Source organism: Leptinotarsa decemlineata, unplaced genomic scaffold, assembly GCF_025532065.1.
Source record: "Leptinotarsa decemlineata unplaced genomic scaffold, Ldec_3_MD MMD2_tig00001719_RagTag_RagTag, whole genome shotgun sequence".
In the NCBI taxonomy this organism is placed as follows: Eukaryota; Metazoa; Arthropoda; class Insecta; order Coleoptera; family Chrysomelidae; genus Leptinotarsa; species Leptinotarsa decemlineata.
Window position 1 is genome coordinate 13,347,689 of NW_027412569.1, and position 26,571 is coordinate 13,374,259.

Here is a 26,571-nt window from a genome sequence, read left to right on the forward strand (position 1 = left end):
TGTAATACCTCAGCTTTTTCCAGCTGTTTTTTCAAAATTGATTGTGAGTGACTCATGATCAAACCAGTCTTTCAATACATTAATTTGGGTTTCAACTTTCATTTTCAATTTTTCCCAATCATCATCAGTATATATTATGGCCGTATCATCTGCAAAACTGTAAATGGAACCATCTATCTTCATGGTAAGTAGGCTGTTGATATATAATGAAAATAATGTAGGTCCAATCACAGTACCCTGTGGTATACCATAAGTAATTTCCCTTTCAGAACTGAGAGTATTGTTTACTTTCACTATTTGCCTACTGCTATTTCAATAACTTCTGAAAAGTAGTTGTATTTTGCCTCGTATTCCTGATTTATTTAATACCTCCAACTGATCGTGGTCAACAGTGTCGAAAGCTTTTGCTAAGTCTACTTTCATAAATCAGAGAATGCTGAGTCAAAGTGAATTTTGGAATAGTTAATTAAGTGAAGCATATATGCTTCTGTCTCGTGAATTAAGCATACTGTTTCCATTATGTATAAACAGGTGACAGTTAATATTTTGTGGCTGATATAAATGAAGGCTTGCAGAGATCTCTCCGGCTTAGGCTCTGTAAGGTATCTCAAAGACCTCTTCAGTAGCTTAAATATCGTATTCTGTAACTGTAAATTACAGTGGCCCCAGAAAGCTATTCCATAGCAAATATGAGATTCGATCAGTGCAAAGTAAGCCATTCTAGCTGTAGTGTACCCTAGTTCATTTGATATCACTCTAATAGCATAACATCCACTAGATACTTTTTTACTCAGATGGGATACATGTTTGTTGTTTTCTATGTAGTGGTTATCCAAATCTAAATCGTCTAGTATACATTCGAAAGTAACTAGTTTTGTTTAGGTTGCAGCACAAGTAGTTTGCGTTATACCAGGCTTGAATTTGTTGAATATCTATTTTTATCGAATGTGATAGCTGAATAAATTCTTTATTACTTCATATAATAGTGGTACCGTTGGCAAATACTGTAAATTGTCCTGCGATGTTAATGGTTATTAGGTCATTTAGGCATATTAAAAACAACATTGGTCCTAAAACATACCCCTGAGATACTCCATATTTTATGTCACTGAGATTAGACTGCCACTTGATGTTTTCACCACCTGTCGACGTCCTGTCAAATATGAACCAAACCAGTTCAAATTTGTTCCTCTTATCTAATAATGGCTAAAGAAAAAAACTGAAAATTGTTCAATGATTTTTTATTTAGAAAGTTGCACTAACAACAGAATATAACAAATTCAGCACTAAATAGTGCATACAAAATCATAAATAAAATAACGATTCAAAGTTCTGTATGAAATATGAAGAATAGTAATTATATATTCGTGCTTTTGAAAACAATATAATACTAGTAAAAATGCTGGTTATGTAAAAACATCAATGTCTTATTCTAAGCAAGAGAAAACTGTTTATTTCAGTAATGACATCAATGAGAAACAAAATTATGTATTAATTGGCGACATTATAAAATGGTTATTATCGATAATTGACTTCTAATAAACTACATTTCATAAACAATTTGTCCGTTGTCATTTTTGGTAAAATATATGTGTCAGTTGTAAAATGTCATTTATTTTGTAATATGGACACAAAGAAACTTTAACTAAGGCTTATTTTGAAAGTAACTCTCAACCTAGGTTATTAAAAACCATCATTTCAGTTATATTGAATCAGTTGCGAAAATTCCAAACATTATTGGTAAAGAATGGAAAAACCAATTATGTACAGGATGCTATTACCAAGAGTTCTCTGAAGAAAAAACCTTGTTGAATACTATATTGATATGAAAACTGTACAGTAGTTGTATAAAATTCATCCTTCATTAGTTTTGGGCAACGGTTTATAAATAAAATGTAGAAAATCAGAAGTCCGAGTTATTCAGAAATTGATCTAATCTAAAGGAAGAAGAATCAGTAACACTATGTTTTCGCGAATCATTTTCAAACCAGTTCATATCCAAAAATGCAGGAAAATGGATAGATACTTGATAAAAAAATCCTCGAAGGTTTCTTGGGCCTTTATTTTGGGATAATATTCGAATCTCAGAAAAATTTGTTTTCGAAAAGTTTTAAAATCAATTCTGGTTGACCACTTCAAAACCATCAGGATTCAGAGAAAAATAACTTCAGTCTTCTATAAAAAAAATGTGTTTCCGAAGTTAATTCGTGAACACCTAGTACTTTATCCAAATCTGTATTTTTGGTACCTCATAAAAACCCAACTCAATACGGATAACTTTTATTATGAAATGGCAGTGTTTATTCTAAACGACTCGTGGTGTTGGTTTAGGGAAACAATTCAAAATTACGAGTTAACTAACAATTATTATTATTTTTAGGCATCTCGTTAATCTCGACTAAGTAATTACGCTATATTTACAACGATTTATTGAAAAATCATACTGGTTAATAGATTGAAGTTGGATCAAAGCTCAGGGTTGACTATTGGTGGTCTCAGCTTCACTCTAGAATAATTTATAGAACTAGAATAAATTCATGATTATCTCTTATGCTATTTACCAGTTGTACATACTAGGAAGGCAGGTAACTAATTATTTTTTTACATTAAGCTCAGTATTTCAAGAGAAATATGTTGATCCAAATGTTTTCGAAGGAAGAGTAAGTTTGGTGAAACAAGAGTAATTATTACTTTTTTCTGCAACTGTTGAAACTGTTCAAAAGGGAATTTGCAATTAAAATCAGAATGTTCTTGTATCAGAGGATGAAAACCACCACATTACCAGCACAATACCAACCTAGACTACTAACCTCATTATTTATACCACAATTATATTCATAAAGTATCTTCAATTGTATTATGCTGAGAAATAATGGGTGGAAATTAACCTCAGCTTGAGTAAAATACAGTGAAGTTCAACAAACATAATAATCCTCTTGTTTTATTCACTTACTTACATGCATTTTACACAACAAACATGTTTTAGATTATGAATCAGTCTGAAATGGTAATCATAGATACATATCACGTCGATCTTGCTTTCATAAAGTTTTTTTTTGAGAATACTACGTTTAGTAGATACACTCAACTCTTGTTCAATCTACCTATCAATCTGTCTATCTTGTTGAGTATTTTGGAGAATGGCCCTCAAAGCAAGATGTTCCAGTTGTACAGAAAAAGCTACCAGAGATTTCTGCAGAATCAACCCAAAAAATTCATGCATGGTTATTTTTAAAAGCTGCTTGTTCTTGTTTGCTTTTTATTTAAGAATCCATCTGCTTAGTTTTACTACTTTGATCGTCTCATAACCTATGTTTGACATTCAGTCAGATGTCACATGTCACATGTCAATTAATGACAATTGTTGAGTTCAAAATAAGTATGTTGTTTCATTTGCATTTTTTCCTCCATGTGAAATAATTGAAATTTTCAACGTTTTGAAATCTCTGTAGACTCTGTCGACAAGAAAATTATTCTTATGCCAATGGCCAATCCTTTAGAAGTTATCGATTATTATTATTATGGCAGGTGTATTTTTGAAGTTCATTAAAAAGTTATTTGAGAATCCAAAAAGAGTTTTTCATTTTCCATTTGATAGCGATAGCACTTCATGAAAATGAGCTCGGTATAATTGAATAGAATATTATAATAACATATTGCATTTTTGTATGGAATTTGATGCTTTTTGTTAAGGGTAGTTTTCTTTATTTGAGGAGTGGTATTAAAATTGCAGACGAGAAGAATTGCTCCCACAGGAAAGGTTTGAAACTTGACTTTCTAGAATGTATGGGAATCAATATACAGTGTGTCTCACTTCTCATGGAAACACCCCCGTATCTTCCGTAATATTCGAGGTGGAACGGTGAAACTCTCAGTACTGATGGAAATGCTCAAAATTCACCTACCACCTGAATGGGGTTGGCCAAAGTGATATACACTGTCCGCCACTCGCGATGGAACACCCCATTTTTACAGTAAAACATATTAGGGGGCAAAATAGGCTCAAAATTCCTTAAGATTCGTGATCAGGACTACCAACTTACTACGATTGCACTTTTGCTTTTGCTAGTTAATAAAAGTTTTGTATCCACTCCTTCCAGGTAGTTGAAACTAGAATAAAATGAATTACCTCATCGAACTATAGAACATAGTAATGTTATTAGAATATTGAATGGGCGACCATTTTTATACTACGATTTATCTTCAATCCAAAAAAAAGGGCTTCAGTTTTAATGATTATCATCTGCGCTGAATTTCTTATCAGCCAGCATTCTCTTGAGGTCTAAGAACAGGAAAAAGTCGCTAGAGGCTAGATCTGGAGAATACGGTGGATGTGGAAGCAATTTGAAGCCCAGTTCCTGCAATTTTGCCATCGTTTTTATTGATTTGTGGTAGGGTGGATTATCTTAATGAAGCAGCACTTTCTTATTCTTTGAATGGGGCCGTTTTTCCGGGCTGTAGTTGGTGGCTAATTATTTCCTCATTTTATCGATTCAAGGGAAATAATTAGACAAAATAACATTGTACTTCAGTGAAAATAATATGTCGCTTCCAGAGTAAAAAATACCAAATTCCATACTCGTGGTAACTACAAACCGTCATAACCATGCAGGAAATCCCTACAACAATATCCATTGAAAAATAAGAATATCGAAATGAATCAGTAGCGTCCTAAAAATTACAGTTGATAACATCATTAAATTTACGATCTAAAAATAAAAACTTCTCCAAATCGGTCAACAGTAACACAACAATATTTGGTAAAAAATCACTGGACCCAGGAGGCAGGCACCCACAAGGGCTCAGTTTCTAGCCGGTTGGCCGCCGCCAGGAGTTGCCTGAAGGCGACTGCCAAATCGGCGTTAACAATGGTCTCGTCGAAAAAGTGTTCATACAGAAATTCTATCCGTGCCGCGGACTTCATGATGTCGTTGAATTCTTCTTCCTGGAATGGTAAAACAGGCATCAGGCGCCAGTTCTGGCTTTGTATCAATCAATTTCAAACTTTTTACACTCTAAAAAAACTACGATACAGAACAAAAGGTTCAACCTGTATGAAGAGCCGGCTTAGTTTGGTCTTCCTGGTGTCGTTGTTGTGGATACCCTTCAAACCACCAGTGCCACAGATAAAAAACGTTTTTGAAGTTGTCCATCTTGCAAAAGCATTCATTATGGTGTCTCAGGAACTATTGCTAAAGAAATCTTAAGTGGACAGAAATACGGGAATTTGTGAACGATATTTTAATCATTATAATGCAATATGTCAGGTTGGAGGACACCTAAATAAAATGGGGATGTATAAAGAAGACCTTAGCAGCAGTAAGTCTAACAAAGTAATAGAGACAGTTTGTCTTCATAGAAGGAAAGCAATTAATGGACAGCCCAAATTACGTAGGAGGAATATGACAAAGGACCAAGAAAGAACATGTTGAAACTAGTAGAGTGCCGATGAAACGAGACTGCTACGTCTTGAGGAAACCTGTCCATTAGTCACCTTACTCAGACGCACCAAAAAAGTCTCCCCTTCTAAATAACATTGGTGAAGGTTTCTACTATTGATGGATGGTTACTATAATTGATGGAGAATTGTTTTATATCAACCGTGTTATTTAACAAAAAGACTCAACTTCCGGTTGTGTTAGTGATTAGTGCTTTAATCATTTTCCTAACCATTATAGCACTAATATAGTCAATGTATCAGATGACTATTTCCACTATAGTGAAAATAATATAGCCAACGATCAAATTCGACGTAATGAAATGATAAAGAGTTTATTGACATTGTTTTCGAAATAACAACGCCAATATTGTCTATTAAACTACTGTTGTTGTTTGTTTGTTTGTTCATCGAGCTTTTGGAGCACTATTACACTTTCTGTTAACTGGGGGGGGGGAACCTTGATTCATATATTCAGAATCTCTTGTGCGGACTGTATAAAACATTATTATATTTCTACGTGCCATTATCGGTAGACTTATCATTATTCACCACATTATGACTATCGATCTGGATTAACAACTAACTTTAAGTAAATGAATTCGTCTTTAATAGAATCGCCAAGCATTTTTCTTATTAAGTAAACTAAATTATCACTTATCATTTCGAATATGTAGGTATACTTTTTCACACTTATCCATTCAATTTTGAATTACTGAATAATATACTGGGGAAAATTGTATCTACTAGAATAAACGGCTCCTATATTATTTTTGAATAATCATTTGAAGGAATGAGATATATTATACAATCACAATTGAAGTATATAATGTACATGTATATACAATTTGAATTCGTTTTTTTATTCGAGTACTTTTATGTGTTGAATTAAGGTACGTTTATATTTTGTTCATATACATTTTCTGTTCTACTATTGACGTCTCCTATATCAATGTAAAATGATTATTTTAAGGAACAAAATATATTGTTCAATCACAATAATGTATATAATGCATATGTATATACAATTTCAGTTTGTTTTTTCTTATTTGAGTAGTTTAATGTATTAAATTGAGATACGTTTATAACATGTTCATATACATTTTCTGTTTTACTATTGAAGGATCCTGTATCATCCTAAAAGGATTATCCACAGGAATAAAGTATATTGTACAATTACAATTAATTTATATGTATATACAATTTTCGTTTGTGTGTTAAACTGATGAACGTTCATACTTTGAGCATATACATTTTCTGTTTTACTATTGACAGCTCCTATACCAGCATAGAATGATCATTTCAAGTAATGAATTATATTGTTCGATCACAATAAATGTATATAATATACATGTATATAAAATTCCAATTTATTTTTTCATTCGAGTACTTTCATGTGCTGAATTAAGGTACGTTTACATTTTGTTCATATACATTTTCTGTTTTACTATTGACGTCTCCTACATCATTGTAAAATGATTATTTTAAGGAACAAAATATAATGTGCAATCGCAATAATGTATATAATGCATATGTATATACAATTTCAGTTTGTTTTTTCTTATTCGAGTAGTTGTATGTGTTAAATTGAGGTACGTTTATACCATGTTCATATACATTTTCTGTTTTACTATTGAAAGCTCCTCTACCATTGTGAAATGAGTATTTGAAGGAATGAAATACATTGTATAATTACAATCAATGTATATACTGTATATATACATTTTTATCGATTTCTGAAACAGTAAACCCCTTCTGAAAGTTTATAGCTTACCGTAAACCCCCTAGAGTTATTAACATCAAACGTCGACCTCGCATGGTAGGCATTTCTCGTCTCTTTCAGTACTTCGAGACTAGGCGGTTTTATATAAATAACGTATGGCTTCAGCTGAGGCGTTCGTAGCATCTTCAATGCTTGGTAATGAGGGTTGAGGATGCATACGTTTCCATTGTTAACTATTGTCTTCACTCCTTCGGCTGAGGTGCCGTAAAGGTTGCCTTTATACTCTCCAAACTCGATGAACTTGCCCGCCTCAATGTCTTCCTCCATCTGCTCTCTCGGGATGAAAAAGTACTCCTTGCCGTTCTCTTCTCCGGGTTTCATAGGACGGGATGTGTCTAAGGAAGCGAATTTTCATTTTCACAATGACACCACCAAAAAATCTATCGAAACTTACACGGTGTGGGTGTTTTATACTTGTGCGGATCAGTGTCGATGAGCCGCCTCTTCAACTCGTTCCTTCCAATGCCCGGCGCTCCGATAAGAACGATGGGTCGATAGATACCAGGTCTGGGGTATAATTTGGCCACTTCCTCGTAGGTGGCGATGTGCTCCCTATCAAAGTCGTCGTTTTCTGCTGTATCATATATAATCTTTTTAGTTTTAGGTTTTGATGCACAACGGGGGGATTTCGGAAACTGACTGCAGGTAATAGCGGGCAAAGCTGAAACAGAGCAGAGCCCTACGGCACGAAATGGATTGTTAGTAATGGGTGTGACCTCGTGAGGTGATCGGGCATGCGTGGTGATGAAATGCAGGTGCGTGTGTGAGAAATCTAATGAAAAGCTGATTTATGGCTCCTGATATGACATAAAGATAGTAACCGTAAATTGAACTTCTTCATACGTTTACATTGAATATTGCAAATATGTACTCAATAATCCATAATTGAACTTGAGTCCCTGTAGTCCGCAACAAATGGATGTTCTTCATTAATAGTAATTATCAAGACTTGACTTCACAGCTAATTTGTTTTTAAGAAATTCTTTTTGTTATGTGCTATTTTAAACTTGTCAAATTTGCTTTTTTCCAAAATCTCCAGAATAAATTCAAAAAATGTCAAAGAAAAATGTGACAGTAGGGAGTTTCACTATTTTTCTAGCTTGAAGGCTGTCGATTTTTGGAATTTCTTCCTAACGTTTCGTTGGGGCGACCGGCTAGCTTCTTCAGACGTTTATACCATATTCTCAGCTTTCCCTTTTCTGTTGAAATTATCTCTGTGTTTGTGGATCTCTATTATCTACTGTACCACTCAGCTCAGTTTTTGAGACAAGAGTAAAGTACTTTTATTTTGAAAAATCTCGTGAAATGTTATTCAGAAAAGTTGTTCAGCATTGAAAAAGTTGTCCGTTTGGCCTAGACTGCAGTTTCTTCCATGTTCCTTTAGCCTTGTTTCCATGGATCTTATGGTAGTTCCCATTGATTTTGAGACAAGAAAAAAGTACTTTTATTTTGAAAAATCTCGGGAAATGTTATTTAGAAAAGTTGTTCAGCATTGAAAAAGTTGTCCGTTTGGCCTAGACTGCAGTTTCTTCCATGTTCCTTTAGCCTTGTTTCCATGGATCTTATGGTAGTTCCCATTGATTTTGAGACAAGAAAAAAGTACTTTTATTTTGAAAAATCTCGGGAAATGTTATTTAGAAAAGTTGTTCAGCATTGAAAAAGTTGTCCGTTTGGCCTAGACTGCAGTTTCTTCCATGTTCCTTTAGCCTTGTTTCCATGGATCTTATGGTAGTTCCCATTGATTTTGAGACAAGAAAAAAGTACTTTTATTTTGAAAAATCTCGGGAAATGTTATTTAGAAAAGTTGTTCAGCATTAAAAAATATATCTAGACTTCAAGTCACGGCCATCTAAGCGAAGTTTTATTTTCATACCCATTTTTTTAAAATGAGGACTACGAAAAAAAATTTTGCTGAAACGAAAAATAGACAGCATCCTGTATACGACGGTTCATCTTGAAAGCCTGTAATATTACGAATTACACAACTATGCTGTTAGCTACGGTCAATTTTTTTGAGGAGTGAAATAATTTTCAAAGTTTTTGGTGCAAAGTTATTTTTATTTTTTGTTGACACCGAAAATTACTCAAAATTATACTGTATTGTAAAAAGAACTTAATATTCAATGATATCTAATCACAAAACATCAAAATAAAATAAGTATTTCGAAATTAACTCATTGATTTTCTGGAGATTTTCTTGTCCAAAATAATTCTGTATGAAAAAAGGTCGAAATATTTTTTAATAAAGAACGCCTTCTTCAGCACTAAAAAATTCCTGCACTGTGATATGAGTTCTTTTACCAAATAGACATTTGTCGTTGTTTTATAATACACAGTTTTAAATTTTACTGCTTTGTTTTTAAATGTGCTCGTCGACATAACTCAGATGTACTGTATAAGATATAAATATTTTTTATAACAAAAACCTTGTTCTTTGAATTGTAAGCATCTATTTTTCATGTAAATATTGATAGATGCCTGACATATGCTAATTTTATTAATATGTATGTATTGATTTGTGTAAATATTGATAAATGTATAAAACGCCAATAAATTATCTATCTGTCTATCTGTCTATCTATCTATCTACACCCCTGCAGGTGAAAGTATGTCTTATTTGTTTCTATCCGACTTGAGATTCTGTTGTAACTTCTTGGTGAGTTTGAAAACCGTTTTAATGTTGTGTTTCCCCAAGAGTTTTCCAATTATGCTTTGTCGATCTCGGATACACTGCATCCAATCGATCTCAAGGTCACTTGAAGATGTTCTAGTTCTTCCTCTAGATGCTCTGGTTCACATATTCTTCGAGACCGTTCAGTTAGAGTAGAGATGATTCCTTTTCTTTTGGGCGTGGGTTTTGGGTACAATTCGTGGGTCAGTCTAGTACAACTAGGAATGCTATTCATTGGTCCTGTTCAGTCTTCATAGTGAACTTGATGCTGGGGTGTTGGGCGGATGAAGAAAGTGTCATCGACGTGCCTTAACCATTTTGGCAGTAGAGTTCAAATTTGTAGTACAGAATATTTGTCGGTATTTCCACAAAACCGGATTTTCGGGAGTAGCACATTTACAAAACAGTCTCTTTTTCACTATTTCTCAGAGAACTTCCATATATTGCAGACTTCATGTCTGACACTGTATGAGTTGAGAACAAAGAATAAGGGCATGCATGCAAAACACCAAAGCGATGCCATGCAAAGCAGCAAGCGCGTGCAATTTGATAAACAATTGTAAAAGTTTCATTGAAAGTTGAGAATTATTCTAACTTTAGGTCAATGGCCAGAACAAACTATTTCTAGAGTAAATAATTTATAAGAATGAAAAATATTATGCTGTAACGCGTTTTTTTCTTTAAAAAAAGTCTGCTTCATATTTTTATAATTTCAAGGCTATAAAATTGCTCTTCATAGTAAAATATTTCATGATAATTGTTTTTATCTGGTCATAATAATAGATCGCTGAAAAACTGTTACATATTCAAGGTACAATTTTTTGGCAAACTTACCATCATCACCATTTTTTGGAACTTGACTTCTCTCATGGATGATTCGTCGTTCTTGGAGAGCTCTACTAGGAATAAGGCCGGCTCTCATATTTCTATCGCCTTCTTTCCGCGCTTGCCACCTGAAAATTCAATTATTCAAAATATCACCCTGTACATCGACCGCCGAAAGGGAAATCGTTTTCTGTCTCTCTACAGCTTTCGCGGAAAACAACTACATACTGCGTATTTCTTACCAGTAAGCGTCATCTTGAGAAACTATATGCAAAACGTCTCCTTTATCGAAGTCCAAACCAGCTTCTTTGCAAGGGATGTATGGATCAGTTGAGGATTCGTAATCGAAATGAGCCCTAACTCGAACTTTGCTTTCCCTTACACCAGATTTTCCGTCAGCAGGCACCAACTTGAACGTTATTGTTCCTTCAGAGTTTTGCTTAAAATAATAATTAAGATTTTACACTCAGAAATATATATGATAGTTTTCAAAAATTCAAATGAGTTAATCTGAAGATTGCTATATCAACAGTGATGGATTATTGATCAAGCAAAGTTACAAAGTCTCCCGTGACGGTCTCTAGAAAAAGAGAGAAGTTGTTAGTAATGTTTGGAGTAATATTGGACGAGGGCGAATTTATGGGGGGCATAATGGGAGTGATTATCTAACTAGGTTCACTTTAACTTTAAGACACACATCAATGAACTCAGAAATATACAAGGTGTAACTGAATAAGTGTAAAACATTAAAGGAGGTGATTTCTCGTCGAAAAAAAGATAGGATCTTTCATATAAAGAAACTTCATTGGAGCATCCCTTGTTAAGATACAGCCCCTTAAAGGGGTACATAAAAGTTGTATAACAATTTTTTTCACAAGCAATGAAAAAGTTACAATATTGAAATTAACCTGACGTTTTGTACTACCAAAAAGACACTTAGCCAGTAATTTATTTGGTTTACCCCATGATTGTAAGGGGTGGAAAACGCAACCCCTAAAATTTATATCCAATGTAACTTTTTGTCTTATTATTTGGTTACCATTTAAAAATGTATTTCCGATAGCCTGTTTCATTCTAAACAAAAAATGTCTCTTGGGTTTTTTGCCCAAAATAAACCAGTTCGCCGCAAAAAATTATTTTACGAACAACTACAGAGATACATCGTCATAAATGCGAACTGGATTTATTGTTATTCTGTAGTTAGTACCTGCATTAAACGATTAAAGGGTAATAAACAAAACTAATTTATTAATAACAAAACACACAACATAGAAAATTGTGTAAGTGCATTATAATATTTGTTTTCATATTTTTATTTCAAGGAAAATGAAAATTGAACACCATTTCAAACACATATGTCCCACTCTTATCAAGCAGGAATACAAACGATTGATATATTATATTAAACAGAACTGGTTGAAAGCTAAATAATTTTGAACTATGTCTTTGTATTGTATTATATTGTTTGTTCTTTCATTTTATTTTATTCCAAGTATAATAACAAATTATAATAGCTGTACATGTTCGATTACATTTACGATTGAATATGTTCGTAGTCGACTACCTTTATATGTTTGATTTGGAAGGGTTATAATTTTAGGAGTGAATAATTTTTGGGAAAGAAAGTTTTTGGCTTTCTACTACTCCATCTGATACTTATTTTCAAATTGACTACTTTCCTTCCTTTCTTTGGAAGATTCTCTCATCCATTTTTTTGTATCAGATGGAGTAGTAGAAAGCCAAAAACTTTCTTTATATGTTATTCATTCTATGTTTTTGTTCACCTATTTCAATGTATGTATGTATATGCCCATTCACACCAAGTTTGTATCTCGAAACAAGTATTCACTTACTTATCGAGCATCTCGTTATTTATTTGAACTTTCAATTTTTCCACTCATTTATATTTGTATTTGGATCTAAATAAATAACGACATATTATTATTTTGTAGAAATCATAATATATGTTCAATATGTCTACATTTAGACATTACGCATGCGTCTAGACGTCGGTGGATTGAGCCACGTAATCGCTCAAATATTCCTGGAGTCTCTCTGATTACCCTGCACGCATCGATGATGAGGTTTCTTAAGTCTCTACATCGCGAACAGGAGTACGATAACCCAAATACTGTAAATGGCCCCAAATAGAGAAATCGAGAGGATTGCGATCCGGGGATCGAGCGGGCCAGTTCTGTGGTCCTCCCCGACCTATCCACTGATTTGCATATGTTTCAGTTAAATGCTGACGTGCTACTTGACTAAAATGGGCGGGAGCCTCATCATACATAAAAAACATATCTCTTCTGACGCCCAAAGGAACTTTCTCCAGCAGTACTGGATGCACTTCCCTTAAAAATTGGACGTATACCTCAGCATTTAATGAAGGAGGTAGAAAACGAGCCACACGTTAAGAGAAAACTGTTCTTGATGGTTAGTTTCGACAATAGCGTGAGGGTTTTCATCAGCCCATATGTGGTAATTATGAAAATTAATAATCTTGTCCCGAGAAAAACTACATTCAAGACGGTTCGGAAAGTCTGTACTCGTTGCAGATGGTAAGGGTATGAGTTGTTCCTTTAAAATTCGAAATATCGTCATATGATCAACATTTTGCTGGAAAACAATCTTTCTAGTACTGGTCGTAGGTTGTTCTTCAATCAAATTAAGTACTGCTTCCTCAAGCTGTGGTGTTCGTACTTCTCGATGGCGACCACAATCCTGCGTTCTTTTGTCGAATGAACCATATTCTCGTAATAATAAGAAATGAGTTGTTAGTAATGTTTGGAATATTCTTGGGCAAAGGCTAATTTTTAAGGGGGCACTTTAAGACACACATTTAAGATTTCATGAAGGTTCCCCCCAACTACAACAGAGAGATTCATATGTTTTACAAATTGTCTAATACGAGCACCAATGGCTGACCACAAGAGGTCAGATTGTGATCTTGGTGAAGGTTGCAGCAGATTGAGGACTGCTCGGAAGTGATTGGGAGTGGAAGGAAGAGATTCTAGCTTCTGCACACAGTAGGGCAGCTCATAAACTAATGCAACGCAATTGACGCGACCAACTTAAGCAACAAATTGCATCAGTTTGACCCATAAGGACTTCGTGGAAACATTCACACTTGTGCAATCTGACTGATGCAACCATACAACTGGTTGTAAGCAACTGGACTTGCCAGTCGCACGGCAATCAGTTGCATTGGTTTCTGTACGTATTATCATTATTTCCTTTATTTCAAAGCAAACTGAACGATGTATGGCAGGAGTAATCAGGTTGAGTAGTTCTACCAAGCTTGTTGGACTCGTCCTATACATAGATTTGAATTCAACCGGTTATGAAGTAAACTCTATGCGACTGTATTTCAACCGGAAATTTACGCTATTGAATTGTGTAGGGATGAACTACTTACAGGTCAGTGTCATTTGAATTATTATGTGCAGAGACTCGGACTGCCGGAAGACAGTGTGTGTCGCTTCTGTTTGGGGGGGAAGTTGAATATCTGAAAGTAATTCCAGATCCCAGTGTTTTAGTTTTTTAGGAAATGCCTTATAGGTACCAGGAACCTAGGTACCTCGTTTTTATTGATTTTAGCGTTTTCAGTGATACTCCAGTAAAAAAAGTGCTCATTGATGAGAAACAATGGAGATGATCATCTAGTGATGATGCTACCTTGGTTAACGAAAGGAGTGTGGAAAACAACTGCCTTAGTTCTGGCGAGAAAAAGTGTTTAATGGGGAATGTTTCTCCTGACGAAAATCAAGTAGTTTTCATAAAAAAGCTCTAAAACAACGCATTTTAAACTTATCATTCCAACTTTTTTCTTCAAAACATTATTTAAATACTCAAAAAAGAGGAATGAAATAATGCATTCAACATTTAAAGGGATTCGTTTCTATTTCACCATTTGGCAACATCGGTTATAGCTAATAAAGAACAATGAATCTGTTACGTGTATGAGACAAAGATGACATATTTCAGAGGCGTGCTGTTCTGTTTACTTATGTTCTGAGTTCCGAGACATTCTGTGACATATGACATTTTGTGCACCTAACCACCTTCCTCTATATAAATAAATAACAAAACAACTGTTGTTTATGTGGCTTGTGGAGGTGGTATTGAACTATAATTTATATTTTGCCTTAATCTGGCACTATTGACATGATTGTTCTTCTTCTAGCATACCACTAACCTGAACTCCAATCCAGCATTCTAGGCTCTGTTGCCAATATGTGGATTAGAAACAAATCCCTTTGAAAATTAAAACCCAACATTTGAAACATCAATTTGAATACTTTTCGAAGTGAATTTGAGAAACTCATAAAATGAACACAACTTTATTTTGTTCAAACTTGCATTTGCTGTAATAACCCAAATTGAGGAACATTCCCCATTGGATTTATTTTTAGAATATAGATTCCTCATCAAATTGCTCACCAGAATAGTAAGAACATCGTTTGGTGTTTTTCCTTCCACATTAATATTGTTCACTTCCACTACTTCATCTCCTACATGAATCAATCCAGATCTGTCTGCAGCACCACCATGCATAACCCTTGCTATAACTATTTTTCCAGTCGTCTCATCAGTTTTTATTGTGGCACCCTAAATATTGAAAAAAATCAAAATTGGTTATTGAAAGTGGGAAAAAAGAATGAAAACACTTTTCCAAAAACTCAACATGTTTTGCTGTCACTCTGAAAAACAGATCCGAACCTCATCGACTTTTTGGAGAAGTGATTTTTTGAAGGAATTCGCTTTGACAGTTTTTATCAAAAAGTTCAGGAAAGGGCCTAGCATTACAGTGTGGGGATAAGAGTGCAGATAAAGTTAAATAGATGCTTGTTTACTGTGATACTTACGACTATCGGTTCAGCACTGTGTGCCCCAGTCTTTGCAAAAAAGAAAAATAAAGAAAAATTTGAAATATCACTGATATCAACCCACATTAAAGAAGAGCCGTTGAATATCCACAAGATATTACAGTTATTCACATTTTGGCGGTGATACAAGTCAAATAATTCATCTAATTAGCGATAAGAACATATTTCTGTAGTAACACATTGAATTCTAACTAGAAATCCAAATACTGGGTCGTTAAATTGAAAAATATCTGGTGGATATTTGTACATTACAGTTGTATAAAAATGTATTTTAATTGAAAGCTTTGAAAAAACTGAACCTAATTAGTTTATAGAAATTCAAAACTTATCGTTTAGATGAATAATTGGAAAACGGACTGTATTTATGGTCGATCTTATTTCAAACTTTGAGTCAAAAATAGAATATAAAATTCGTCATGACAATCCGAAATTTTCATGACAATATTATGATGAACCTAGTACAGCATACTATCAAAAAGAGAAATTATTATACCAAAGGTTCATTGCTCTTAACAAGCTGTACAATCTTGATAGTTTCTTCCTCTTCTTCAGTATCACAAGGTATCTCAGGCAGGTGTGGGTAATAGTCTTTTTGGGCCACAGAATCGTGAGCAAACAATAATCCCTATAACAAAAAATACATTATAAAACTAATTGGACTCTTCAGTGGTGAACATTGACCTTACATCGGAATTAATTGAGCTAGAATAATTAAAAACCTTGCCTCAAGCGCCTCACCTGAATATGCGGCCTCTGCAGGAGGTAAAATAGTTCTTTGCAGTCTTCAGACATGTGTGGTTTATGCACCAGTTCGTCCAGAACATCAGCCAACACGTCCATGGAGGTGGAAAGCATCGGGAAGAATTTGTCGCTAGCGCCATTGCTAATTATTTTATTGTGAACATTCACTAAGGCATGTAATTCTTTTGATTGTAACAGAGTACTCAGAAATCCTAATTCTTCTTCGGTTGTTGGCAGGTTACTAGCTTGTTGGAGGGATGAAAGAAGTCGTGATAGTGCTGAAAAATGTCTTGGATTATTTATGTATCATTGTTGCTGAAAAATCATGGAATAAGTTCTTGGGGAAATGTTTCTATGCAACCCTGTGACCAGAAAATAACATACCTATGTATGTTTTTCACGATAATTGTATGGGAATGAATTCACGTCCACGAGACTTTTTTATGTTTCCGAAAGTATGAAGGAACCAGGAACCAGTTCTGATACAGTGAGAGCTACAAATAAAGCAACGTAGAATATAAACATGCCTCCATGAAATGACTTTAACACTCTTTTGAGTGAGAAAGTTTACATATATAATGAAGGAGATAAAATGAGAAGGCTAAAACAAACCTATTATTTCATCCCATTAATATGCTTCTGAAACTTATGAGGGTTGGTGTTTCTAGGGGGAAGACTAGTTAACGGAAACACTTCTTTCAAATTCATTTTTTGAAATCGGAATTTATCGCAGAATTAGATGAAATTTTGAATAGAAAGTCGCAATTCAAGAAAATATCAATTAGAATAGTTGAATTTCGTTTTGAAACATGGATCTTTTTTTTCAAGGAAGTATGTGTAAGTATATTACATACATTTACAATATTTGGTCACATGCTGGTTCTGTAGATATTTAATATTATCAATACTAGTAACGAAAATAATTCTAATAAATCAGTGGTTGAGGGAAGTTTGAAAGTTAGAGGCAAGATTGACTTTATTTTTGATTATATTGAGAAAAAATGTGAAATATAAACTTCGTATAACTATTTCCAGTTTGTGATTCCCCGCCTATTCCTTTGTTAATCCAAATGAATACTTTTCATTCATATAATATACAATAAATTGTGTATCAGTATGTACAATTTACTACTGAAAAATAAAAAAACGACACGCGGTGTTCCATACATGCTTTTATATATTTTTTTTCAATATACATGATTAAATCTCAATAATCAATACAAAATTATTTGTTTGTCTGTATCATGAACAACTACAGCCCAGTCAGTTATAATTTGTTATCAATAATTTTCAATGAGGCCCAAGGGCCATAACATGTCCTAAGACGGCACTGTTCAAAAGTTATAAATCACGCGCTATGTTTCACTGGATACCAAGTGAGCAGTGAGCATGTTTATGCCATCGTCAAAATGATTTGTAAATAAAATGTTTAGTAAGTGTTGAAATATTATGTTCTGCAAGTTAATTAAAAAAATTTAGTGTTCTTAGTACTAACCGCCATCTACAAGCCAGTAGATGTACTTTCGGAAAGCCAATTCAAACAAAACAACATTTACCCAGTTTTATTGGGTAGATGACCAGTCATACATTAATAATAAACCTATTATACAAAATTGAAAATACATGTACTGTATCTTCGAAAACGAAATTACTTTTTCAATGTGCAACGACCCCACAATGAATTTTTCAAGGTGCAAAACTTCTTCATACTCTTTACATGCTTTTTATATTATCATGAGTACCCAACTTTGTGAAAAAACAACTGATTCTGGATAATCAATACCAGTTCTGTTCCTTTTAAACCATATTTGAAACTATTGATATATATATATATACTCTACAGACAGATGATATAAATAGCTTAGTAGGACTTTTTGGGCCCTCATTTCCTCACTATGTAGAAAAACATACTGAGTTGAGTAAACAAAGAAAATAAAATTGAAACAAAAAATGTTCAAGCATTTTTTTATTGAACCAAATCAACACAAAGCATAACCAGTCAGTACTTGGTACTGATACTTGAAAGATGTCACAGTAAAAACAAAGCAGTTTTTGAAAGCGGAAGCAAAGAATCATTATCTTTTTCGAAGGAAACTAAACATGCTTCAGTGTCCACTATAATTACAATAAGTCAAATAAATAGGGCAAAACATGGGTTTTCTCCAAACAAAATGAAGTATTTGAACAATGTTAGCTACTAAAAATAAAAAAACATACATTCAGTCAAGTATCACTTCTACCAAGCCATATACTGAAAAATAAAAAAAATCCAATGCACTCCAGGCTCACCTGGATCCCATTTTCCTCTACTTCCATTGGCCATCACCTCAGTTGTCATTCTGTAAGCACAAAAACTTTGAAAATCTCACTTTTGATATGTATCGCCTAAATCACAACAGTACTAAAGTAATCTAATTAAAGAAACGAGGTTATTGAACTCGGCTGGCACGAAAATGTCACATACCGAAGGAGAAATATGCATAATTAATTTATAATAAAAAGCAAAGTCAGCAAATCGTGAGATTATTAGGTTTTATGAATATTGCTGCATGCAGCTACCTAGGAACAATGATAATACTCTCAGGAAGATGAAATATAAAGATATTTTGAGATCTTTACCCCTTATTAATAGCAGCATAACGTGAAAATTTCACAATCAATTTTCACTGTGAAATTTATATTTTCCTAATTTCCTTTTTATTGAACTTTACATATAAAATATGGCGTTCATGGAATTGACAATTGACATCTGTCAGTTATTCGTCTTTCAGCCACAGAACTATAACTTGGAGTATAGTTCTATGCTTTAAGCTGCCCAAAAAATGACAACTGTCAATTCTTATTCCTACAAAATTATTGACCAAGTGATTAATATACAGAAGCTGTTTTTTTGAAGAGTGATCTCTGGAGCAGGAATTATTGTATTTCGAACATGTACACAATTCGTGGAAAAAAAGCATGTCATTCACAGAATAAAGAATTCATGATTGGTGTCTGTGATTTTATCATTCTCAAAGTGTATTTGCAACATTCATCAATTTTCTTTCGTACCTGGTATTTATTGAATATTAATGTTATGAATTGAAATAAGTTCAATTTATCACTGGAGTTACTTTCCTTCAATATTGGTCTATGATGCTCCTTTCAGAGAAACAAATAGTCAAAATCACGTATCCAAATGTTCTACAAAATCGACCTAGAAAAAGTGAGAGGTATTTTAGCTGGAAAACGATATTGGCAACACTTTCTAGATTCATCTGTTGAAAGGGTTTTCAACACTAGGTTTGTTCGGTTTTTAAAATCTGGTGTTGAGCGAGCAGATTTGATACCAAATAGTCAACGGAGCAATTTTATCTGGAGGGACAAATTGACATATATGGTATTAGCTGTCACCACAATTTTAGTTTTTCCGTTTTAACAGAACTGTAATTTGTGAATTGAAATGGGTGATATTTTATTTTCGAAATACAAACATTTTTCAATGAATCTTCGATTATGGGATCAACGATGCATGCCATTCAAGTATAGTATGCAATAACGAGCAAAAGCCAAAAAGTACTCAAAACCCAACCAATTTTTTCAAACATAACAAGAAACAACTATGAAATCTGTCAGATCCCAACGTTAATCTCGGAGCAAACCTGTTAGATTTTTTCCTTGCTTTCGTAAGTACCGAACATAGAGAGATGTAACTGAGGAACTAAGCGAGTCTAGCTACTCGAGTTCTTATTTATATATTAAACTCACCCACTGTTCTGTGACTAAAAAACATAAATTTCTGTGACATAAGTGACCATTTCTTTCCATAATGACACCCTTTTCCTTAAAATTAATATAACGTAAATGACTTGAATTCTTTTGACAACAGAGAAAGATTGTTTTTCGAAGCATTGACCACTAAGAAACTTGAGTATTAAAGTTTTATTTTCCTCAATAGGTGTTTTACAACTTGTAGGTAAAACTCAAGAATACGACAAGTTTCTGACTAATTGGACTCTTCATATTTCCTATTGATTTGGCTTTGTGTTTTTGTGAGATTGTGGAAAGTTGAATACCCAAAAAACACTAAGAAAATAATCGTGACGTATCTTCTTCTTCCTATTGGCCACAACAACTAAGAATATCCGGCCATTTGGTAACGAATGTCATTTATATAAAAACCAAGTGCGGTCACATCTGAGTGAGCCTGGGACAAATGCACACTTGGGTAAAAATGTGTGTTCTCACTTTTTCTTTCAAATAAAACAGCACTTTAATTTTTTCCTGGGCGTCTCCTTATCGAGAGAGATAAATATAAAACGTCTTTCATCGAATTGACGACCTCGCTGAATTCGCTGATATTCAGCCTGGTTACTGGCGTTACTCACAATACTTGTTTCATTTCATTAATTATACAAACGTAACTTTATTTTTGGACTTCACCGTGACCAAGACTTCCACTTAATATCTTTGTGGGTGGTTGTTTTTGGCACAACTATCCTGTGTCTCGATTGTACAGGGAGTACCGATGTATCTGACATCAAGTGCATGAGTGACGTGAATGCCAGGACGTGAATCCCTCCGTCTTTTTTCATTTGTTGTTGTCCACATGGACGTAGCTTCGTCCATGGTTGTCCATGTTATGGCCAGACCATGTTTATCATTACGTGACCGTTGTATACATTTTCATTTTAGTGCTACTTGAGATTCCTTTATTTTTTAGTAGTATCCTCTTTGCCTGTAAATTTTTGTTGGTTTTCATGATGACCTCATTTATCTCTTCGAACTTTATGAGTTTATTAAACCAATCTGAAGAAGAGGAATGGGGGTGGAGCAAGATTCGTTAGTTGTGAACCACCCCATATGAAAATACTTAACCATACTTTGAAATTTATTTTAATTCACCATACAGACATAAAATAATGTGCATTGTAGAAACAATGAAAAAATAAGATATGAATAAATTAAGTCATACAAAAATAATACAAACTAAACAGCACATGCATGTCATTACCAACTCAAGACTGTGTACAACTGAACCGTTTGCTTGTATTCTCGACTGTTCTATAAGTAGCACAACTTGAATGAATATTAATCGTTATTGCATACTGACTAAAGAGGCTATCCATCATAACTTTAGGTTGTAATGCTATGTTATATCTGAACTAACATCGAACTATATTATAGTATACGTTAAAATAAAGCTCGTACCTGAAATTTGGGTAAATACATGTCTAAAATCGCCAATCTCACGTCATTTTTGCTTATCGTAATAAAGTTCATATAAATGTAATTTTTACAGATATGAAAGAAAACATGCCATTCAGGGTTATACCGCACTAAAACACATCAAAATGCACAATTTTGGTAAAATTTAGTATCTCGGATGACATAAGTGGTCATAGTTTTGGAAGGCACTTACTACTTCTTTTTGAACACATTAAGCCTAGTTATCAAACATAATTTTTCTACTGATGAAAGTCGGATGGGATTGGTGAAACTTGAAAATTGAACCTGGTGTTCCGTTTGATTGTTCTATTCATTAGAAAATATAATATAAAAGTTTATAGTACTTCTTAAGCACTTTAGTGTATACTGTTTACCTGAATTCAGTTTCAAGTGTTACAAACCCACCTTCAAAGAAAAAGATATTTGTAGATCCAAGATTCCGCAACATTCAAAAGGAATAAAGATTCAAAGGCCACTTTTTGAAAATATTATCACGTCACAAGATGCATAAAGTCAAATGAGCGTGGTAGACCCATAAATGGCAGGAAGGCATTTATAATTTCATTAAATGGTAATATTTCTTCTACATATATAGATTTATATAAATTTTGTACATTATTCTATACTCCTATATTCTAAACAAATCACAAAAATATTTCTGTTGGCTCCGTGACTTTTCTAGAACTAATATCAAAGAATAAAAGTTTCGTGTGTTTTTTTGTGTGTGCTACTTTAATGTGAACTGAGTTGCAACTTCACAGCAGCGCTGCACTGTCAAAAGTCAATTTTACGTTCGAGTTGCACTACACTTTTTGTACATACACAACACCTATTTTTCACTAATCATCGGTACTACGTCATAATAACATATATATTACATTTGGCATATACAATGCTTAGAATGGAATTTGAAAACAGGAACAGTTTTGAGTCTCTCAGCAACAAATAGAAAGGAACAGTCTTCTTAGAATAATTTTGTACTGCCCAAGACCATATTTTTTCTGGAAAATGCAGATTTGAGATGTTTTGTCAACAGATTATTGAGCTGTCTCCTTTGATAATCATGTGAAATACTGTGTTCTATGAATTACATAAAGGAATGTTTTTCACTCTTTATAATGAACTGTAAAGATGTGCATACTTTTTTATAAATAGAATTGATGATGATACCGTTTTGGTTCTGAGGAAGGTGGATGAAAAATTAATTTTAAGGTTTCATATTATAAACAATCCTCAATGTTGTCAAAGTTGTATTTGAAGCGTTACCCATGCACCAATTGAATTTTGATTGAATCAGTGGGAAGTAAATCAGCTTCATATGCTTCAAAGATATATAGTTCCTTATTTTATGTTCCTTATAGTCGATTTTTTTCGAATTACATCGATCTGGATAATCCATGAGTCTTATCTTTAAATGAACCCAAAAACTGAATACTAGTGGAGCTATCAATTTTGTTGTGTGCTAAAACTTATTTGGAAGATGATGTCTCAGAGGGCTTTTTATCGTTAACATTTATGAAGATTTTTTAAAATTCAGAGCCAGTTTGTGAATATTGAGTCAAATATTTGTTTCAAATCAGCTTTTATTTGTGGTTTATTAATTGAAGATCTCTGAAATACATCCAAGTTGTACCTTCAGGAAATATTACTCATTTTTCAGAATGCTGAATTTCGAAATTGAATTTATATAAATGGAAAAGAAAAGAAGTCCAAATATAGATCCCTGAAGTTCTGCACGAACAATATTTTTTATGAACTTTCCTTATTTTCCAAAGACACATATGTTGCTTTCCATCATTTGAATAATTTTGAAATGAAAATGCATTATTACCTCCAATGCCAAAAAATATTACAACGAAATTTCATGATTGATAGTATCAATAGCTTCACAAAGGTCTAATGATAAAAGTCCACATTTTTTATGCTCATCTTATTTTAACTGAATATATTGATCATATCCAAATCACATGAATGAATTCCAAATATTTCCATGTTATACATTGCTCCTTTAAGATTTTTGAATATAATTCTTGAAACAGAAATCGGTCTATAATTGTTAACATAATGTGTTTTTCTTTATTAAAAATTGTCAATTTTCAATTTATGAGGTTAGGTAAGGTTAGGTTAGGTTTGTTCAATCCCTAACCTATCAAATCTGACCTAACCTAATCAATCTCTATCCTAGAATAAGATAAGTTAGGATAGAATAGTATGAGGTTAGGTCAGGTTTGATAGGTTAGGGATTGGTCAAACCTAACCTTATCTAACTTATCCTATTCTAGGATAGGGATTGACTTAAACATTGATGTTTTCTGTGGTTCAGATATGTGGACGATGTTATCCCATATTAATTTATGGACTAGTCAAAGGCATTATTGGAACTAATTATAATCTTGAATCTGCTTAAATATTTGCAGACTGCACATTAACTGTAAGTTCCTTATTATTCATTCATGAGAGGATTTTTGTGTTAACAATCCCTCAAACTGTTTCTGTTTATCAAAACACTTCAGTGCATCAGAACTGTCTCCTCTAAAGTAAAAGGATATATTTTGAGGAGAGATGACATTTTGGTTGAGAAAGGTTTAGGCTTTCTACTACTCCATCTTCATATAAGAAAATTCGCGAATCTCCTGAAGAAAAAAAAGAAGCAATTGATTCCAACTTAAACTCTGTACAAAAATTGTAGTACATGTTAGACTTCTAGTTGTTTCAAGAGGTTTTTCTTCCAGTTTGCATGATCTACAATCTTTATGAGTTTATTTTGGAAATAATTGTTTTTTTCATTTCTTTGGAAGACTCCCACATTATTTTTGTCTTCCCTGCTTGTGAATGAGTTTAATCATCGCTGGCAGACATTCATTTTGAATTTTATTCGACATATTACAGGAAGAGTAAAAGGGGAACCTCAAAACAAACACCAGAACGGCCAAACTTTCACCAACTAAGTTGGCTTCTTCAGATTTCTTCATTTCCTGAAGACGTCAACTTAACTAGTGAAACGCGCGTTGAAAAGAGTACCTACTGCAGGTATGGTGTTGGGAAAAGTGCCTGTTTTGGATAAAATGACATGATGAAAAGAGAAATAAGTTGCTTACTTCATTGTTAAAGTTTCTTATAGAGAATAAAGTTGGGAAACAAATTCATACATGACAGAAAGAAACTAGGTTGACTTAAAATGTAGAAGTACAGTGAATTTTTTTTAAACCAAACAACAACATGATGTATCCAGTGCACAAAAAATGGTTTTCTCTAATTTGAAGAATGTTTAGTTAATTTTCCCTGTGCAATTTTCAAAGAATGCTACATTTGGCGATAAATATAGGATTTTTAGAGGATGGGAACCAGTTCAAACGTTCAGAGAGCATTTTTACACCGTTCCTCTAAAAACTGACCGACGTGGGAGACAGAACTGATCACTGGAAATAAGGGCATCAAATGAACAAAGCGGTAAAGGTACATACTTACTTTTATATGGCTTACCTACAAGTTTGAAGTAATTACAATATGTACTGAATAAATTAAATAATTTAACGAGACCAGTAGAATCTGTATAATATTGAAATACTGATGATAACTGACCCTTCACAATTCTTTAGTATTAAACTAACTGGAAAATAAAAATTGTTCATATTGCACATACACAATACGGTGGCTACAGTTCAACAAGTGGGAGGCTAGAGCATCGTATCCGAACATCAATGATAGATTATATATTCATCATCATTTCGAGAAAACATTGGATGTTCAAGTAGCGACTATATCCATTCAATATTTAGGTAAAATTATTTACGAGCTACTATTTTTTTTAACCTTAGTTTTGTACATATATTATCTTACTTCCTATGAAACGACTTTGATGTACAACTAGATTTTTCGACTTCAGCTCTGATCTGAATTCCAATAAGTACTTATATTTTGGGTAACAAGGTCTTTCAACCGAATGTGATGGAAAATAAATTCAGGCTTTTCAGTTATTTGTACAAGGAAAACCGAACAACATAAATTAAATATTGAAATCACTCAACAACTTAGAAATATTCAACTTAAAAAAGTATTTCCAGTCAACTGCTAATCCACATTGCACTGAAAAAGAATTGGATGGTTTTTTAATAAACTAAAATGTTGAAAATCCAAGTTTACTTCAAGAAAAATGTTAGAAAATGAAAATAGGTTACTTTTTTCGAATGAATTACGGTTGTCTGATTTTCATAAAGGGATAGAAAAATAAGAAACGAAAATTTCATTATATTCTGATCAATTTTAAAAAATAACTCCACTTTGATGTAATATTTTCATTGAGGCGAAACACTTTCAAGTCTGCAATTCTTGGAATGGAAAAATTAAATGGAAGTTTCGAGAATGAAGTCAAAATTTCGAAATTAAAGTTGAAATTTCGAGTTTAAAGTCGAAAATTAATAATAATAATCGAAATTAAAGTCAAAATTTTGAGAATAAAGTCGAAATTTTGAAATTAAAGTTGAAATTTCGAGTTTTAAGTCGAAAATTAATAGTAATAATCGAAATTAAATTCAAAATTTTGAGAATAGAGTCGTATTTTCAAAATTAAAGTTGAAATTTCGAGTTTAAAGTCAAAATTAATAATAAATATCGAAATTAAAGTCAAAATTTTGAGAATAAAGTCGAAATTTCGAAATCAAAGTTGAAATTTCGAGTTTAAAATCGAAAATTATTGATAATGATCGAAATTAAAGTCAAAATTTTAAGAATAAAGTCGAAATTTCGAGGGTAAAGTCGAAAATTAATAACAATAATCGAAATTAAAGTCAAAATTTTGAGAATAAAGTCGAAAATTTGAAATTAGAGTTGAAATTTCGAGTTTAAAATCGTAAATTAATAATAACAATCGAAATTAAAGTCAAAATTTTGGGAATAAAGTCGAAATTTCGATATCAAAGTTGAAATCTCGAGTTGAAAGTCGGAAATTAATAATAGTAATCGAAATTAAAGTCAAAATTTTCATGTTAGTCTCGATCAAAGGCAAAAATTCAAGATTAAA

General features: G+C 33.1%; 1 protein-coding gene and 1 long non-coding RNA gene across 5 annotated transcripts; both read right to left on the reverse strand.

Moving 5' to 3' along the window:
• Positions 1-1,226: 1,226 nt before the first annotated feature.
• On the reverse strand, positions 1,227-19,113 carry metro (membrane palmitoylated protein 7-like protein metro). Of its 4 annotated transcripts, XM_074176541.1 has the most exons (11): positions 18,963-19,113; positions 18,633-18,682; positions 16,341-16,621; positions 16,096-16,227; positions 15,582-15,611; positions 15,157-15,324; positions 10,959-11,155; positions 10,726-10,844; positions 7,615-7,794; positions 7,212-7,555; positions 1,227-4,945 (listed from the first exon to the last, which is right to left on the reverse strand). In XM_074176541.1, exons 2-11 carry the CDS (start codon positions 18,679-18,681, stop codon positions 4,769-4,771), a joined length of 1,677 nt encoding a protein of 558 aa, XP_074032642.1. In that variant the 5' UTR covers position 18,682; positions 18,963-19,113; the 3' UTR covers positions 1,227-4,768. The 4 variants fall into 4 exon arrangements, with proteins under 4 accessions (XP_074032642.1, XP_023029210.1, XP_023029209.1 ...); XM_023173442.2 differs by lacking the exon at positions 15,582-15,611 and having other exon boundaries at positions 7,615-7,791; XM_023173441.2 differs by lacking the exon at positions 15,582-15,611.
• A 2,087-nt stretch (positions 19,114-21,200) lies between these two features.
• LOC141482746 (uncharacterized) lies at positions 21,201-26,228 on the reverse strand. Its single transcript, XR_012465699.1, has 2 exons — positions 23,805-26,228; positions 21,201-23,692 (listed from the first exon to the last, which is right to left on the reverse strand). It is a non-coding gene; the product is annotated as an uncharacterized lncRNA (long non-coding RNA).
• Positions 26,229-26,571: the final 343 nt, after the last annotated feature.

Coding starts and splice junctions, on each gene's coding strand:
- metro (XM_023173439.2), bottom strand. CDS start 18,681: ATGACAACTGAGGTGATGGCCAATGGAAGTAGAGGAAAATGGGATCCA. Junction 11,156..15,156: donor ACGATGTTCTTACTATTCTG/GTGAGCAATTTG, acceptor TATTATTTTAAG/CAAAACTCTGAAGGAACAAT. Junction 4,946..7,211: donor ATAACTCTAGGGGGTTTACG/GTAAGCTATAAA, acceptor TTACCATTCCAG/GAAGAAGAATTCAACGACAT.